At 39.9% G+C, this 17,439-nt stretch overlaps 1 protein-coding gene across 5 annotated transcripts in view; it reads left to right on the top strand.

Annotated features, from left to right (window-relative positions):
• RARB (retinoic acid receptor beta) overlaps positions 1-17,439 on the top strand; it is a 323,973-nt gene that overhangs the window by 256,761 nt on the left and 49,773 nt on the right. For 4 of the 5 annotated variants that reach the window (XM_071561104.1, XM_071561105.1, XM_071561106.1 and 1 more), the window contains one exon: positions 224-372. In XM_071561104.1, the coding sequence (XP_071417205.1) occupies positions 224-372 (149 nt within the window). Of the gene's footprint in view, positions 1-223; positions 373-17,151; positions 17,224-17,439 lie in introns of those variants that run through there. The other variant, XM_071561108.1, reaches the window with a different exon arrangement.

Here is a 17,439-nt window from a genome sequence, read left to right on the forward strand (position 1 = left end):
TCTAAATTGTTGGGTACTTTAAAATATACTTTAAGGCTATGGGCTGTAGTCCTATTATTACTTGCCTTACTTAGTTCCCCTTAGATGTTTCTAGGAAAGAAAAATTAATGATTATTATGCAAAGAAAGATATGGGCCAGTTTGATACTTATAATATGGTTGTATGTAATAATTTATTAAAAATCCATTAATCATTCAATTATTATATATTTTTTCTTTTGTAGCAGTTGAAACTCAGAGCACCAGTTCTGAGGAACTTGTTCCGAGCCCTCCTTCACCACTTCCACCCCCTCGTGTTTACAAGCCCTGTTTTGTCTGTCAAGACAAGTCATCCGGATATCACTATGGTGTCAGTGCTTGTGAGGGATGTAAGGTGAGTGCCATCATCTCCCTTTCCTTTGACAGGACTTCATTTCCTCTTAGAAAGGGATAAAGCCATGCAGTATGATATGACTTAATTGTCCCCAAAGACAGCTGTACTTTTCTTGTGGGAATTAATTCTTATTCATGAGTAAAGCCAAGTAAATTACCATCATTCCTGGAAATATTTTGCTTCATAACTTCTTCCAAGTTATGTCTTTCAGGGACTTCCTGAAGTGTCGACTAGCATAAGAATATGTTCATAGATGTAGACAAAATGAAAGAATAAACTGAAAACCCTTTGAGACTCTTCACTGTCCATCTGTAGGTCAGGTATTCCCTGAGATCTTACATGACCTTTGGCTGCTCTCAGCCTTTTTCTGTGTGCTGCTACCTCTCTGTATCCAAGGGGTGGAATTTGCCAACAGGATCTGATCATGTGGAACTTTTTGGCGTAGTCTCTAACTGTCTAACTAATCTCAAATCAGATTGGGAATTTGAGTATTATCAGGTTGGTATTTGCAAAATTTAATCTGTCAGGCTACGTTGCTAGCACATCTGCTAGCTGCTTTACAGTACTGTGATTGTCAAAGCATGAATTGACTATCCCTAGGATGTGATAATAAAACACCCCCTCAAAAGCAGAGAATGTCTAAAGGGGAGATACCCATCACAGAAGCAATGTCAGCAAAACCGTGTTTGTGTGTTAGTAATGAGTGGCGTGTACACAGTGAAATGAGCATGCATTTGAGGAAGATGATAGTATGGAAAATGCTAAAAAAAAGTTATTGGAGGTCAAATGATGTCATAGTTAACTCTGTTAGGGTACCCTAGTGCAATGTTCTTTTTTAACAATTAAAGAAATTCCTTACGATTTTCATCCTTCAGCTTAAAATAGTTGTATAGTGTTTAGTACAGCTAAGATACTAATGCATACTGAAAATGTGACAGGTGCCATATCTATATAAATTATTAGAATAAATTAACAAAAATGTATTTTGATGAAATGTTATTTTTTATTTATTTGAAATGTTTTAATATTTTTCAGATAGTATGCAGGTAGCGATTTTTACTTTATTGTTTGAACCTTCAAGTTCTTCCATGCTAGTGGGCTTTTATAGTGACATAAAATATCATAGTCCTGGGTTTGTGTCATTAGACAAAAAAAGGAAAGGATTGGAAGCTGGTTTTCCCCCTGTTTTATAACTGTAGATACTGAATTAGTGAAAGTAACTACTTAATTTCACGTCAGTTTCAGAATCTCTCTCTGGTATTAAGGTTTTCCATGGATATAATGTCTGTATTTTTGAGTTTTAGATGCCACAAAACTATCAGTATGCTGTAACTGATTTCATTACATAGGAAATCTCATCATACTCAGATGCTAACACACAAATTTGCTCACCCACATGTTAACCTCTAAGCACAAACTTAATTGCAGACTGGCAGAAAGGTCACGTGTCCCTGAGAGTTCATTATTATTGAAAAATATGCAAAAATATACTGTAGGACTTCTATTGGCATACTGCAAAGCATTTTCATAAATAATTACAGCAAGATCACGCTTGTCAAAATACATGAAGAAATCCATCTTGTAATGTGTTGGCCATTACTCAACAACAACAGAAAATTCATCTTCTCTTGCTCATTTGCAAGATGGGGTAATTCAGCATTTAATGATATCTGGCTGTTAAAAGAAGAAGAAAAAAAAGATTAGTTACATACAAAACCTGTCAGTCTGTGAGAAACAAAGAGATTCCAAAGCAGTAACTTGGCTGCTTGAGACTAGTAATATTTGGGTTTGTTGATGCTAGCTCTTCAGCAGGTTGGACTAGGATTTTATGGAATCTCTTCCACAGATTGAATCAACTTCTTTAGTGAGTGCCAGAAACTAGCAAGAACATGATAAGGCTACTGAATCAATCTGTAGTGCCATTGGTGGACAGTCAGGTACTACATTTGCTGTTGAAAGTTGTCTGGGCTTTCAGGTCAATAGAAGTGGTGAGTTGGATGTTGCCAGGCAGCGGTATGTGACTGCAATACCAGAGACCACCTCAGAAAGTTCTGTGTTGCCAGTGTCTACTCTTTCTCTGAAGAATGTTAGCCCTTTCTTATGAGCCCTTTTTGACTGGTTTTTTTTTCTTTTCCCTCACTTCTACTCTACACTTTCACTCTGTCAGTTCTTGGTCCTCTATGAGAAAAAAATTGCCACGTTGTACTTCCGATTTCTAAGTATCCAGGCTCCTGCCTGTTCTCAAGTCTGCTTTCACCCATTGTTCCCAATAACAGTTCTTCATGTATTTCTTTCTCTCCAGCCTTCTTCATATTAAAAAATTAACCAGTTGCTTCTCAAGTTTCAATGAGCACTGAGCACTGGTGCAGGGGAAGCCTTGTCTCCTGTGGATCTTTGCCTTTCAGTTGTTTAACCCAAGTTTATTAGACAGCCTCTGTTTTGCCGTAGGCTTCTGCTCAGTATGGAGCTGCAGTTTCATGCTGTTTCTCTGATGAATGAGGGGAGCAATAATAAAGAAGAATTTATATTACAGCCTTTTGTGTAGTTAGGAAACTCAAATTTATTTCCCCTTTACCTTGAAGACCCATCTCCCTGCAATTTCAAAGACCTCTATTTTCTTCAAGATTTGGAGTTTCACTGAGGCTGACCAATGTGTTCAGAAGCTGTGAGGATGGGGAGGGGCAGCCTCATGTACGACTCGGTTGCACAAACCTCATTCCATAAGAAGCTAAACTAAAATAGCCAATCCCTTTCTTTCTTTTTTCATCTGACCTTGTTACTGTTTTCTTCTTCTTCACTCCTATTTTCCCTATTTCTTTCTTCGCCTGATTTGCAGTCTCTGTTCTGTGATGTTAAACCTGAAATTCACTCATTTTTCTTTCAGCATTTGCACCTCCCTCTGTTCTAAGGTACTTTTCTCTTTTTTCCTTTCTGACTCATTTACCTTTCACTTCAAACTCCTGCCAGTCTTGTTTCTCAAGGGAAACACAAATGGAAAACTTTGTTCATATCATATTTATCTAATTAGGGCCCAGATCATCTCTTTTTCTGTGCTGGCTTTCTCTAGGTTTTCTTCTAATTCTCTCCCTGTTTCCTTTGCCTTTCTCCTTTCAGCTCCAGTGAAGCTGCTGCCACAGTGATCATTAGCAATGCAAGGGGGAACAGCTTTCTGTCCTCCAGGTTTTGGGTTGATGGCTACCTTTGATTCATCAGGCTTTCTTCTTCCTAGCTTTCAGGACTTTTTGGATGCTCATCCTACTTTACTTACAGATTATTCATTGTCTCCTTAAATGGTTCTTTATCCACTTCTGATGCTGTTCCCTAAGGTTCAGTTCTTTGGGTTTCTGTCTCAAAAAGCATCAATTACTGACCAGTGATGGATATCATGGCAATATTTTGGTCATAGTTATGTATTCTTACTCAAGACCCTTCAAGCCAGGAGCCCTTGGAGAGCTGTGGATGGGGACTGTGACCTTTTGATTCAGTTTGAGAAACACTACACTGTAAATTTTATCTTGCATCAACTGTCACTAACCCATGGATGATTTCCAAAGTATCCCTATCCTCTGACTTCTCCCACCTTTGCCTGCTTTGTCATCTTGCTCAACTCACTGCTACCTTGGGCACAGAGTTCATGAAGACAGAACTTTCCATCCTGTCTTCGTGACATCCCCAACTGTAATCTCATGGCATGCAATTCTTTCAGACATCATGTTGTGATGACTGAATTTCTGGTCTGCAGTATTCTAATTTACGTGATTTGTTGTTCTTTTCCCTCCAAAATCTGAGAATCCGGCTTCAGTTGCCTCTGTTGTCAAATCCTTGCTGTGGTCTTCTCACATGGGATTAGATTGGTCCTGTCTCCTCTCCTCCTTCCTCTTTTCCCACTCACTGTCATGCTTGGACCTTATTTTTTCAGTGATCCTGCTGTCTTATTAATTACCAGAGTCTTCAGTACTGTGCTATACTAGAAAGCCTGTTGTGTGGCTTGTGTCAATATACAAATCACTTAAGGTTTTTAGAGGATGGAGTATTTCATAATGGGCATTTGTGAACCGCAATGAAAGTTTCAGAGTGGTTTAAATTAAAAAAAAACACATGGCTTTGTGTTTATTTTTGTATATTACACTGCAAAAGTGTATGTGCCTCATAGCTTGTCATTGGCTTTGTGTACACATTAGAGTTTCAAAACCAAACTGATCTTCACAGTGTATGTGTATTTTGTAAGAAAAATTCCAAAGCCAGTCCATCTTTTTATGTGTAAAACAGTACATTGACAATATTCAGCTTATTTACAACTTTTCCATTTTGTAAACTGTGTAGCATTTCAGAGATGTGTTTGGGAATCTCCTTATGTGTTTCATGTCCTCAGTTACAGATATTTTTTTCCCCCAGTATCTGAGTGTTGCTAGAGAGCACGCAAACAAATTCCTTAGAAAATGAGCACTGTGGATTTACCCAGCTGGTGCAAGTGGTTGTAGGGCTGGCTGTCACCAAAAGCTCAGCTTGTTGGTCCTGACTTGACTTGGTGTAGCTTGGTTTGCAGAAAGGGAGACTGAGAGTAATGGGCTGGATTCCCCACACAATGCCACCGTTGTGTGGGTGAGGAGGAGAAGCTGGTGTTCTGGCAGCTTCAGCTGTCTCTGAAAGCCTTGTCTCTTGTTCTGGGCGTTTAAAAGACGGCATTCCTCTGCTGACAGTCCTGCCCGGATTGCTGGCTTGAATTCGGTGGGCAGCAAAGATGCCTAGAGCAGTTTCATGGGAGAAGACAGCGCAGCATATGAGAGGGTAGGTTTACGGTCCAGCAGTTTTGTCTGAATGATGAAGATGCCTCTCTGCCTGTTATTGATGCTAACAGACAAAAATGTAGATAAATCTACTTCAGTACTGAGCGATTCCAGGTTGGCTTTTATCATAAAATAAGGATAGCTTTCTTTCCATCAGAGTTTTTATATAAGATCACATCTAATGTGAGATCATTAAATTAAAAGAGTAGGCACATTTAATCTGTTTCCAAAGGTCTTCAGCTATGAAAATATGTTTATTTGTCTGACATCTTCCTGACTAAACTATATAACCTTTTCATTGCAAAGACTTCTAGCAGTATGGAAAAATAGGCATTGATATAAACCTTGAAATTTAGGTCTGTAATTTTGTGGGACGGACTCCCCAGAAAAGATAAGGTACACAGAGGAAAAGAAAAGAGAGAAACTGACAACACTTTTGCTGTGTCCAAATTTGCTGATCCACATGGATGTTAAGCTTGGGAGAAAACGTGTAATTTTGTTACATCTTTAACTTACTTGCTTACAGATGCAGTGCAAAGCAGTCCTACCACCCAGCTTAAGGCTTAAAATTAGTTGCCTAATTTTGAAGACTGGGCGTTCTCAGTATGTGGAGAGAGAGAAGCTCCTCCAATGGCTGATTCAGAGCATCTAAATCAGATCTGCTCTGGGTCACCCTCCAAAGCAGCCTGTCCCCACGAGCCTTTGAGTTAGGTGCCCAAGCAGAGCTGTGTTAATATTCTCTGAGATGATGTCCCCCATGGTTATGTCCGTCTCGATGCTGAGAGGGCTGGGGTTTCCCTGTTGTAGGCCATGAATCCCTGGTCAGCACTGGTCAACAACTGATTCACAAAATGCTACTGACAGAAAGAGAGGAACTGGCTTTCATTTTAATTATTTGTTTGAAGTTTGATGGCAAGGATATTATTTGCAACCTAAATGATGTTATGATTCTATCATATTATGCTTTGGTCTGCGAGAAATGTTGCTGAGAGACCTAAAATATTTTATGGATTGTCATAGCAAAGTTCCCTTTATGGAACAGTGTCCTTTGGGACAGATGCCTTTTTCCTTTTAATAACATCTCTTACATCATGTGAGAACAGATTTGCATTTTCTTAGGCAGTTTTGGGATTGTGTAGGGATCTTAAGCATCAGTTCTTTTTGATAACACCACTCTTGCACATGTTAGCTTCTAGCTATAATATAATTATATTTAAGCCTGTATTTATGCCCCTTTACTGGGAATCAAGGATCCAGATATAAAATTTTCTCAGCTACTTAGCAGTAAAAAAAACCCAAAAACCACACTTCATAAAACCAGCTAACTAACATTCCATGTATTTTTTCGCTTTCTTTTCCTGACATGTTTTAACCACCTACAACTGAAATAGAAAGTAAGAAATGTAAACTTGCAAATAGGTGCACAGTATGATTTGTATCAGGGAATAATGTAATGTTTGCAGCAATGCAATTGTGAAAGCTTCTGTTGTTTCAAAGAAAAATATAGATCAGCTTGAATGATCAAGCTGCATTCGTCTCCATTTAAGCTGTATTAGTGACAGTGCTGGCAGTAGAGATGCACATTGTCATCCATGCACAGCTATGAAAAATTCCTTGAATCACAGAAAATTGTTCCTAGTTTCGGTTAAATCAACAATACATTTTTTTAGGAGGTGAAAGATGTATTTTGAGATACACTTCTGAATACAATTAATATCATCTGAATACAATTAATATCATCTGATCTTTAACTGTAAGCATTTCGCAGCATAGCAACATAACAAGCCATTCATTTGCAGAAAGCAGTGCCATATGCAGAAAGAACACTAAATGCTTTAAATGTAGTATCAAAACCCTGGAATTTTTATATAGTTGTGCTGTCAGAGAAGACCTGATTGTTTTAATGCTATCTTTGAAATTTCAGTTTCTCAAATAAAACCAGGAAAGCCAGGTGTCCTGTGAAAAGCTGGTATCTATTCCATAAAGTTAGTAATTTTTTTTTATTTGTTTGAAAGATAAAACTTTTGACAGATCCTGAATTTGTTTCAAAATTTTGAAGATGGGAAAGCATGTATTTATTGGAAGCTCACTGAAAGCAATTATGCATGATGAAATAGATGGAATCAGGAGCAAAAATTTATGTTACCGTGTTTATTAAAATCTCTTTCTGGATTGTGTGAGTGCCATGAATGGAAAAAAAATACTTGCCAACTGTGATAGATAACAAAAATGTAAATCATGTTGTCCATTTGAGTGCCACATTTGCTTTCCAGTGCTTTGTGCCCAGGTTGTGGCTTACAGCTCTGTTGCTCCCCTGCACTGGGTTTCTGGAGCAGAGATAGACAAAGAGCAGCAATGTCTGTGTGGGGGTACAGCACATACATCCACAGATAATCTTACTTTTATCCTGCCTCTTGCTTGGTCATAGACCAGAGGTTCATCTTAAGCTATGAGAATAATTATTTTTTACTAATTACTGTATTTTATTTTCTGGCAGTAATACAGGTACTACAGAAGTGCAGAGATTTTGCCAAATTAACTTTTTGACTGTGCTAACCATGCTGATAGAGTTATTTGTGAGGACAAAGGCTAAGTTCCTGTGGAAAAAGGAACTGGAAACTACACTCTTACTTTACATGAACTGTCAAATAGCAATATGTAATTGTTTGGCTTGAATCTTGCACTCTTTTGTCTTATAAAATTCCTGATTCCATCAGTGAAGTCTTTCTCAGAAAAGAGCAACAGTGTCAGACTCTTACAGTGGTGTGTTGGTGACCAGCCATGTTTTGGGGCATGGCTTCGCTGTGCTGTATGGGAAGGTTTCTGATTGTACCAACTAATGCTCCTCCTGCATGCAACCACCTCCAGTGTAGTTTGGATGCAGCAATCCCATTTCTGGGCCCAAGGGAGTTAACTAAGGTAGGTGTGGACTTTCCCATCATAGGTCAGCAAGCCATAGTGCCTGTGGCTGTTCCCAAGAGCATTTCCTAATATAAATGTAGCCTTCATGCCTGCTGATCATGGTTATCTTTTCAGAATCGTTGTCCACTAACCGTTCCATAACAATTACAGTTTTTTCATTATTATTAGTAAACTAAAATTTGTTGAGTCTTAATCTTCTGGCAGTGTCTTTCTCTATCTGAAAATTCACACTGTAAAAAGAAGAAACTTCAAATTTACGTGTATATGTACCTGTTGTTATTGGAGTTGAATCACGTTTTCTTGCACCAAGGGGGATAATGAAGAGTCCTTGTAGGTTTGTCTGTCACATTTCTGTCCAGCTTTCACCTGCCCATAGCTGTTGTGGCTTATTAGCAGATGGCTGAGAGAGCTGAGGCTCACACCTGATCTGTAGAGTGGGGGTGGTTTACAACAGCTTCAACAGAATTAACTAAATTATATGCAGGTGTGAAAGTGCTGTCTCTGCAAATCATGTCATGACATACCGACCAGAGATGCCAGAAACAGGTGGGCTGTGATTCAGGCTGGTACACTTGCCTGCTCGGAAGTTTCTGGGCTTGCATACAGTGGATGTGAAGTGTCTGTTTATTTTCCAGTAAGTAGGTTCTAATGGGTTTTTTACCTTTTCAATTTTCTTCTTAGGTATAGTTAAAGGGAAGAACCCCTTATTTTCTTCTCATCTTGTCAATCTATTTCATACTTCTCCATTAGTTTAAGGACCACATGTGGCCTTTGATTATAGATGTGGAGTACAGGCTGTCCTGTGCACACCCAGAAAGTTGTACAAGTGTAGGAAAAAGAAACTGGTTAATGAGAGAATGATGGAGTGGGATATACAAGCAATTGATTTGTTGAATTTCGATTTAGGGTAGTTTGCTGGACTGCACGAGAAAGTGTGCTGTTTTCCCTGGAGGGAAAAACAGCAGAATAGTTTGCCAGGTGTGGTTCTGGCTGATTGTGACTTTGGTGCCTGTGTGGTGGTTGGGGTCACTGCTGCACTTGCTTTAAGAATCTTTTTTAAATTGTAGTTTGTTTTTTACTTAGCAAGTACTTAAAAATTTTCTGATTAGCATATCTTAAAGAAGTAAATCCAAAATTAAGGGTTTTCATAATGCTTCAAAATGAAATTAACCATTATCTAATTCTGTTCACTTATGTGGTAAGTAGATACTCAGATGCTCTTTTTATGCTACATATTTTGAATTTATTTTGAAAGATACACCAATCTATATTTTCTAGTTATTGTAAACCATCTCCCAGTTTATTAATGATCAGTTTCCCAGTTTGGAGAAATACTTTGGCCTTGGAAAGTGGCCTTCCATTGCCATCTGCATTTACTCACTGACCTGATAATGGAAATAGAGATTCTTTCTAATCCCAAATGAAGTGTTCCTTTGAGGAAACTTCCTAAAGGGTGTTTGCTTTAGAGTCTTCTGGAAATGGAGTGCAGTTGAATTTGCGGCATGGATCCCAGGGCTGTTCTGATTTGCAGAGCTGCTCTTCATCTGTGCTGCAGCAGGAAAGACAACTGGATGTAATTTTCCATGATTCAGTATTTCCAAAGCAGTCAGCTTTAGAGATTCTTTCTCCAATTTTATGATGTACATTCTTCTTTTACTTCGGCCTCTAAAGCAAAACAAATGCATTGCTAAAGAAACTCTTTCACTTTTGAGTAACCACTCCAAAAACCAGAGACTGCTGAAGCTGAGATTCTAGCCATGTGACTATCTTTCCCTGTTTGCATATGGATTTTGCTATACTCTTTAAGTATGAATACCTTGTTTCTTGAGACTCATGTAAATCATGTTGTATTTTTCTTTCTGTTTTGTATTATTCTGATTATTGCAGAGTATTACTAACTCATAGTTAATATTAACTCCCCACACACAGGGAACACTTCTAAGTGACACCCGTTCTTCTTTTTGATAATATGTAGGAGTCCCCACAATTTCCATAGCTTTATTCAGGAGACAGCTGAGAAGTAGAAAGACATTTTTTTTTTGCATAAAGTCCCTTCTGATTTCATGTGGTCATGCTTAAAATTTCTCATTTAATATATTTTAGTGGGAAAAGTTACTATTCAATAAAAAGTGGATCATAATACCTACATTTTAGCAGGGAAAGGTATATTGTTTCTGGATTCCCTGTCCAGAATAATGGATACATAAATTGCAAGGTGAGACGCAGTTGGAAGCAGTGCCAAAAAATGTCAGTTTCGTTGGCTGTAAATGTAGTCAGTAATTTCACTCCAGCTATTTCAAACTCTGTGCTGGAGGGGGGAATCCTGCAGCCCCCAGCCACTCCACTTGAGCAGGGTCTGCCATTGCCTGGTGTCAGGGAAACTGATCAAAAGCTTACGAAGCAAGTTTGTTCTCCTTTAGAGTCTCTTTAAAAGTGACAATTTAATGGGAGCCATTACTGTCAGCCGTGGCTGGTTCCCTCTCCCTCCTCCCAGGCACTTAACAGGGAAAGCAGAGATTTATAGCCCTGGTGCAGCCACTCCAATGGACTACTGTTCAGTCCTCCCACGAGTGTCCTGGCTGGCTGCTCTCCAGATGAATCTTCCAAACAGGGGTAGAAGTCTTCCCTGTCTCTGGAATGCTTGGCTTACTTTGGAGCCCTGTGCACCTGTGGTAAAAATATTTGTAAATTATTAGGTCCTTGCTGTGATGCTCACATGCATTCTGTTGGTCCAAAAGAGTGGCAGCACTCCAGATGTAGGAAGATTTAAGCTGAGCATTTAAGAGAGAGCTCTGCAATCCATCATTTTTAACTGAATGACGACTGCCACTTTTTTACCTTTTTTTTTTGTTGTTTTTTCTTGGATCAGGAGATCAAGGCATTTCTCAGATGCTGCTGCAAATGGTCTTATCCAGTCCTCATTTGTCCATAGCAATGCACAGTGACTGTTAACATGTACAGACACAAAAGTGAAAACTAGGTATTTTTTGGAAGGAAAGAAAAGAGTGTTAAGTGAACAGGAGAGATGCAAGCACAGAATCCAGGAGCCAAATGGGTGAGCTAACTAAAAAGACCTATCATAGAATCAACAGGGTTGGAAGAGACTTCCAAGATCATCAAGTCCAACCCTTGATCCAACACCATGATGATTACTAGATCATAGCACTAAGTGCCACATCCAGTCTCATCTTAAAAACCTCCAGGGACAGTGAATCCATCACCTCTCTGGGCACACCATTCCAATGCCTGATTACTCCCTCTGAAAAAAATTTCTTTCTAATATCTAACCTAAGCATCCCCTGGGAGAGCTTAAGCCCATGCCCTCTTGTCCTGCTGCCTGGAGAAGAGACCAACCCTCACCTCGGTACAACCCCCTTTCAGGTAGTTGTAGAGAGTGATGTGGTCACCCCTGAGCTTTCTCTTCTCCAGGCTAAACAACCCCAGGTCCCTCAGCCTTTCCTCACAGGACTTGTGCTCAAGCCCCTTCACCAGCCTCATTGCTCTTCTCTGGACCTGTTCCAGCACCTCAATGTCTTTCCTGAACTGAGAGGCCCAGAACTGAACACAATGCTCAAAATATGGGCTCACCAGTGCTGAAAACAGGGGAAGAATCACTTCCCTTGTCCTTTCATCTTCCCCTAAGTCCATGTGATTGTCGTAAAGTGAAATAATTACCATCTTGTGATTATATGAACTCTCTGCTTGAATCTGGCCATTGATTGAAGTCTGGCAGGGGAGGGAGAAAACAGGAAAAGATCTTCGTAAGATTTTCCTGTGGTAAATTAATCAGCTTCAGTTTATTCACTCATCTCTGAAAGGTTATGTTTTCTCCTTGTCAAAGTTGCCTAGTCCTAGACCGTCCCTTGCTTCCCTACAGCTTGGGTGAATGATCAGTGGTGCCCAACATCAGGCAAGGTGGATGCAGCTCTGCATTTGTCCTGAAAGCTGTGATGCTTTTTCAGCATCTCAGTGTGATTTGTGTTGGTGTTTGCAACAAGATGCATCTCTCCAATTAGTGTTACCTTAAGAGTCTTTACTGCTTGGAGGAACTAGTTAGTTGATTCCTCTGGTTCTGTTTCTTCAGTTCCTAATCCCTTGCACTGGCACAGACTGCATTTCATCCACCTTTCTCTGCCTGATTTCTCATGTTGTCAAGACCGTGTGACTGTGTACTGAAACTAGGCAGAATGATATGACCACCATCTCGCTCTAAAAAATGGTGGGTTTTCCAAGCTGGTCCAGCTCCAACTCATCCCTCTGCTCTCACCTTTGGTAATGAGCTTCAGCTGCAGTGTGGAAAGGTAATTTTCCTTGACAACTGCCAGTACTAGAGCCAGACTTGCATATTTCTGGATGTTTACTTGAACTCTGTTTTCTAGTCTCCAGGCATCCAAGTTTCACAAACTCTACACTTTACAGGGTTTTAGTGATAGTTGTGTATTAGCAGAGTTTCTTTGTTGTTGAATGCAGGGGAATGAGAGTGAAGCATAAAGCAGTTAGTACAAGATATTACTTGCCAGATTTCAAGAGATCTGGTACAGCATATTTGTTTAGATGTCAACTGTCAAAACTAAGAGCAAAAAAAAATTATGGTGAGAAAATGAATGTATGTTGATGAGTCATTCAGATAGATGCCTGAAAACTGTACCAGGAATCATAATGCTCAAGACATCTGGTTTATTTTGACATATTTATGTCCATGTTATTTCTTCTGAGTATTTTTAGGTTGCTTTCTGCATTGTTTTCCTATGTCACTTCATCCCTCCTCAGAAACTACTTTGCTGCAGATTGGGCAGATTTTAAAACTCCTCCCAGGTCAGACAAAGAGAATAGGAATGTGCTCAGTCTTGAAGACAAGCAGGGCAATCTTTTTTCCAGCCTTCCTGACAGGTGGGCACTGGGCCAGGACCCAGAGGCACCCACCCAGCTAGCCGGTCTCAGGCTAGGGCACTGTGCTGGCTCTGGGTTGGCTGGGAAGAGAGCAGGGAACAGCTGGCTGTGCAGGCAAACTGTGCGGATCTCCCTGCTAGTGCAAGGGAAATTGCACTTCAGCCAGCTTGCAGGCATGCATAAATATTTGTGGCATAGTTTGTGTTATTATTTCAGCTGAGCTGTAAACATTCAGTTGCTGATAGCAGGTTAGAAACTACTGCCTCCATAAATTTCAGATGGTACAGAAATGCAGGGATTTTTGTATTGCCTGACAATTAAATGAAGTCCCTGTGCCTCTTCTGATAAATAACTCTGGTGCCAAATATGTGCGGGAACTCTGCAAGCCTTTGTGGGGAAGTCTGGGAGGGGAAGAGGAGGAGGACATAAAGCCTGCCTGTGAGGGGAATTTCCTTGGAGCATGCACACACCTTCTTTCTCCCATGTAGGTTTGTGTTTGAGCTTGCCCTTTCCTCTTTGCATGTTTCCATCTCTGCCAGCAGCTAAAAGGAGAGGTTAATTTGAGAGACGGTAACAAGTAATTGCAGCATGGTAATTGCATAGCTAACCTGAGTCTTTTCCTTGTCCTGCCTGCTGCAGGAATTTGCACGGGCATAGCTTGGTGGGAATTCTTTGTTTTTACTAGGAGGTCCACTACTTGCTAGAGTAGCTTTTGTTTAGTGTCTTTCTGTTGTAGTTCTGTGCAAAAAAACATCCCATGTATGTCCTAGTAAAATTGTGCCGTTGTCCTTGGAATATGGTCCCCCTGCTCCAACTACCTGAAAACCCAATGGATAAAAACAAAGACACTGATTATAAGCGTAAACCAGAATCAGTCATACACTTGAGGATTAACAATTTGGAAAGTCTTCTGTGATACTGTGCTTCCATGCAGGAGGGCAGCTACATAAATGGTTTGGAGAAGTGTCATTCTTTATGAAGAAATACTGCACTTAATTAATTCTTGCTCCTGGGAGGTCAACCTGGGGCACTCATTATTGTCTTAATTGGTGGTATAAATCCTGAGGCACTGGAGGGGAAGAGAGGAAAAAACCGATGAGCAGTTAACAGCATACAACCTTTTGGATAAGTGCTAGCCAGTTGTACAACCATCCTAGTGACATTTTATGGTTTTATTGGGTTAGAGGTCTGGCCCTTCACAAATTAGGTTAAAGGTAATTGATTTGCATAAAGAAAAATATAGAACAACAGCAAAATGCAATAATTCATTCCTGAGTTCTCCATTAAACTGTGTGAAATAACTCAGTGTGCTGCAACTCAGAAGAGCACTTCTTTGATCTACTCTTATTTGTATTAAATTATATTCGTTACTCTTCCCATCTGGAGTTCCGTAGTAGGCCAAAAATCATCCTACAGACATGACTGAAAGGAAGTTAACTGTAACTTTTTAATTATATACATTCCATCTCCTTTTTTTTTTTTAAATTGAAGAAAGCAGATGGAAGTGCATACCAGCGCCTTCCTCTCTGTTTAAATCACTGAAGTGGAGAAGCAGAAAATCTCAGCCGTTCTTTCTCCTCACATATTGTTTCAAGGTGATGATTGTTCTGTCTGGAGACTTTGACATGTTTGCTAAAAAGGTCAGGAGTTCAGTGAAAATCGAAATGGTGGAAAAATCCATGTGTAGTCTCAGGGATGCTGTGGTACCCTCGCTGGAAGAAGCCAGTTCCTGCAGATTTGCAGCGGATGGAGCACATCTCCCCTGTTTCATTGTTAGCTGCCTCTGCCAGCTGGCCAGCAGAAGTGTTTCAAACTCCCCAGAAAATAAAAAGTAGTCAATGTTTTGATGTTTTGGAGTGTATTTTTGACATTAAACCAAGGTTTGTGGAATCAGAAGATATCTTGGCATGGGCCACCATAAAAAATGGTGTTTGTTTCCAGCCTCAGCAGTGGCTGACAACTGAATAGCATTAGTAGCTCCATGAATAATTTTCTTCAAGCTTTATCATCAGAATTTTTTTTCTTGCCCTCTGAAGCCCACAAGACCCTTTTCACCTTAGAAACTATTAGGATTTATCAAGCATGGCCTGCTCTGTCTTTGCTGGAGAATTTTTTGTGGTTGCAGATGAGCCTCCCCACAGTGGTAACTTAGAGAGGAGTAACATCTTCCTCATCTGCCCATGCATGTCCTTTGGACCCTTTTCTTTTTAAGAAATGAGAAAACCCTGAAACATTTAACACTTTTCCATTTATGTAACCACAATGAAAGGATAATAGGCCTTTTTTTCCCCATAGTGTGTTGCTCTTAGGTCCATGGGTCAGTATTTCCATATGCAAGATGTGGGATAACAGCTGCTTATTTTTATGAAGTGTTTTGAATTCAGCTGATTAGAAAAAAATAAAAATCACTGCCACACTGGTTCCAATAGCAAATTTGGATTTCTTTGGCCATAGAATCTTATGGCTGCTATTCATCTGCAGAATAAATGACTAGATTAACAGAAATATGGATAATGAGCAGACAGTTTCTGCTGGAAATACGAGCAATGACAGACAAACCGAGAGTCCTTCCCAGGAGGGCTGGTGCCCAGCTCCTCCTCTGCTGGCTGGCTGGCAGCTCTAGGTGCTCTCTACAAGCTATTGGCATTTAACAGCATTTATTCATTTGTTTTTGCAAAGATCTGCCTGTCCTGCCCTGACATACATCATCAGCACAATTTTCCTGCTTTCTGGCAGTGAGCCTTCCTTTACTTATTGTTGTAGCTGCTTCCATTTTGTGGCAGCGGTGGTTTCCAGCCAAAATGTCAGACAATTAATTTGTTTATTCTGCAAGCCGTGACTTCCAAAGCATGATAGACAGTGAAAACATCCCGGAAAAGTGCTGTGCAACTGGGAATAAGCTCATTTGAGCTTCCTTTTAGATAGCTGCTTTGGTAGCTTTCATTACTTGTGGGGTCTCATATTCTGGCTGCAGCCATTTTGCAGTGTGTTTTGTCTATATGGTATCATTGAACAGCATATACTGGGGTTTAGGTCTTTTGTAAGCCTTTCTATGTAACCCCAGTTGTGAGTTTGCATGTTAACAAGGCCTTTCAGAGCAAATATTTCTGGTTAAAAACTAAAAATTGTGTGTGTCCTAACAACTGCTGATCTCACCAGGACTTTGTGAGGAAGGGTTTTTTTGTTCCTTGACTCCTGCTACCATGAAGGTACTTGAGCAGTTCCCTAGTCATAGAACACAGTGGTTTTGTGTGGATTCCATCACTGATACCTTAACTGTCCGTTGATGCTCCAGGGAGAGTAGGAATGGGGTCTTTACCTTATTTAACTACATTTTACAGAGTTAGCAAGGATAGAGGATAAATTGAATGATTAAAATAGAGAGACTGGAAAGAGCCTATGTATTACAAACAGATTTCTTATGTAAAAAGAAAAAAAAGGTATAGATTTGCTCAGCCCCTGTTTCAGAATAAAAGTGATGGTAGAGGTTTCAGGTATGTGCTTGGCTGGATTTTATTTTCAGTTGTTACTGGTATTTATCTTTCTTCTTAGAGCTCAGTCAGAGTTTATAAATTACTGATAAACTGTACCATAGAAAAGTTTTTCCTGCTCCTTTGTTTCTTTTACGATAAAGCAGCAATATGTTTCACTCAGAAGCTTATTTTGCAAATTTACCAGAGAATGGCCTCTAAATCTGCAGGAGTCATAGCTGGGTGCCTGTATTTGGGGGTAATCAAAGCTGAACCAGATGAACTGAGCAGGCTGTTCAAATAGGTTGAGCTTGCAATAGCCCTTCTCTGCTGATTACCCTGTCCCTGGCTTGCAGTGCAAGTTTGCAGCTTGTAAGCCTACTATGCCTGCAAATAAGATTTGGCATGCCCTGTGCTGGCAAAATATTTTTAAGACATTGTTGAGATCAAATGATCCATCTCTTCATGCAATGTGCATAACTTGGGCTATAAATCATCTGCCTTGCCAAAATCAACTGGACAGTGAACATGAGGGAGTTGTATAGATTTCTAATCAGATATGTAAGGGTAGCAATTCTTGCTAACAAATCCGTAAGACTTAATAAGCTTAAACATTTAACTTTATCTTGAGGGCTCGTCCTTAATGAGGTCCTTTGCATTCAGATAGCCAGTGGCACAAGGACATTCAAAATATTACTGAAATAGTTAATGTTCTCTCTGGGCGCCATTGTCCTGTGCTGAGCTCTCGAAGTTTGATGCATTCACAGGCAAATGCTACAAAAGTAAGTAGTGAATGGGATAAGGTGGTTTTTTCAGCATTGTGTTGAAGTTAGATTGACTAAATAGATTATTTACTTCTAAGCAATGGGGCTGGAAACCTGGGTTTATTTGCTGCTTGATACATATGGTTTCACATATCACTCTCTGCTTTCAGTGCGGCAGATAAGATATCAACACAATTAAAAGTGAAAAATAATCTGTCTGCTCTGCCACTGGTG

This window comes from Pithys albifrons, chromosome 7, assembly GCF_047495875.1.
Source record: "Pithys albifrons albifrons isolate INPA30051 chromosome 7, PitAlb_v1, whole genome shotgun sequence".
NCBI lineage: Eukaryota > Metazoa > Chordata > Aves > Passeriformes > Thamnophilidae > Pithys > Pithys albifrons.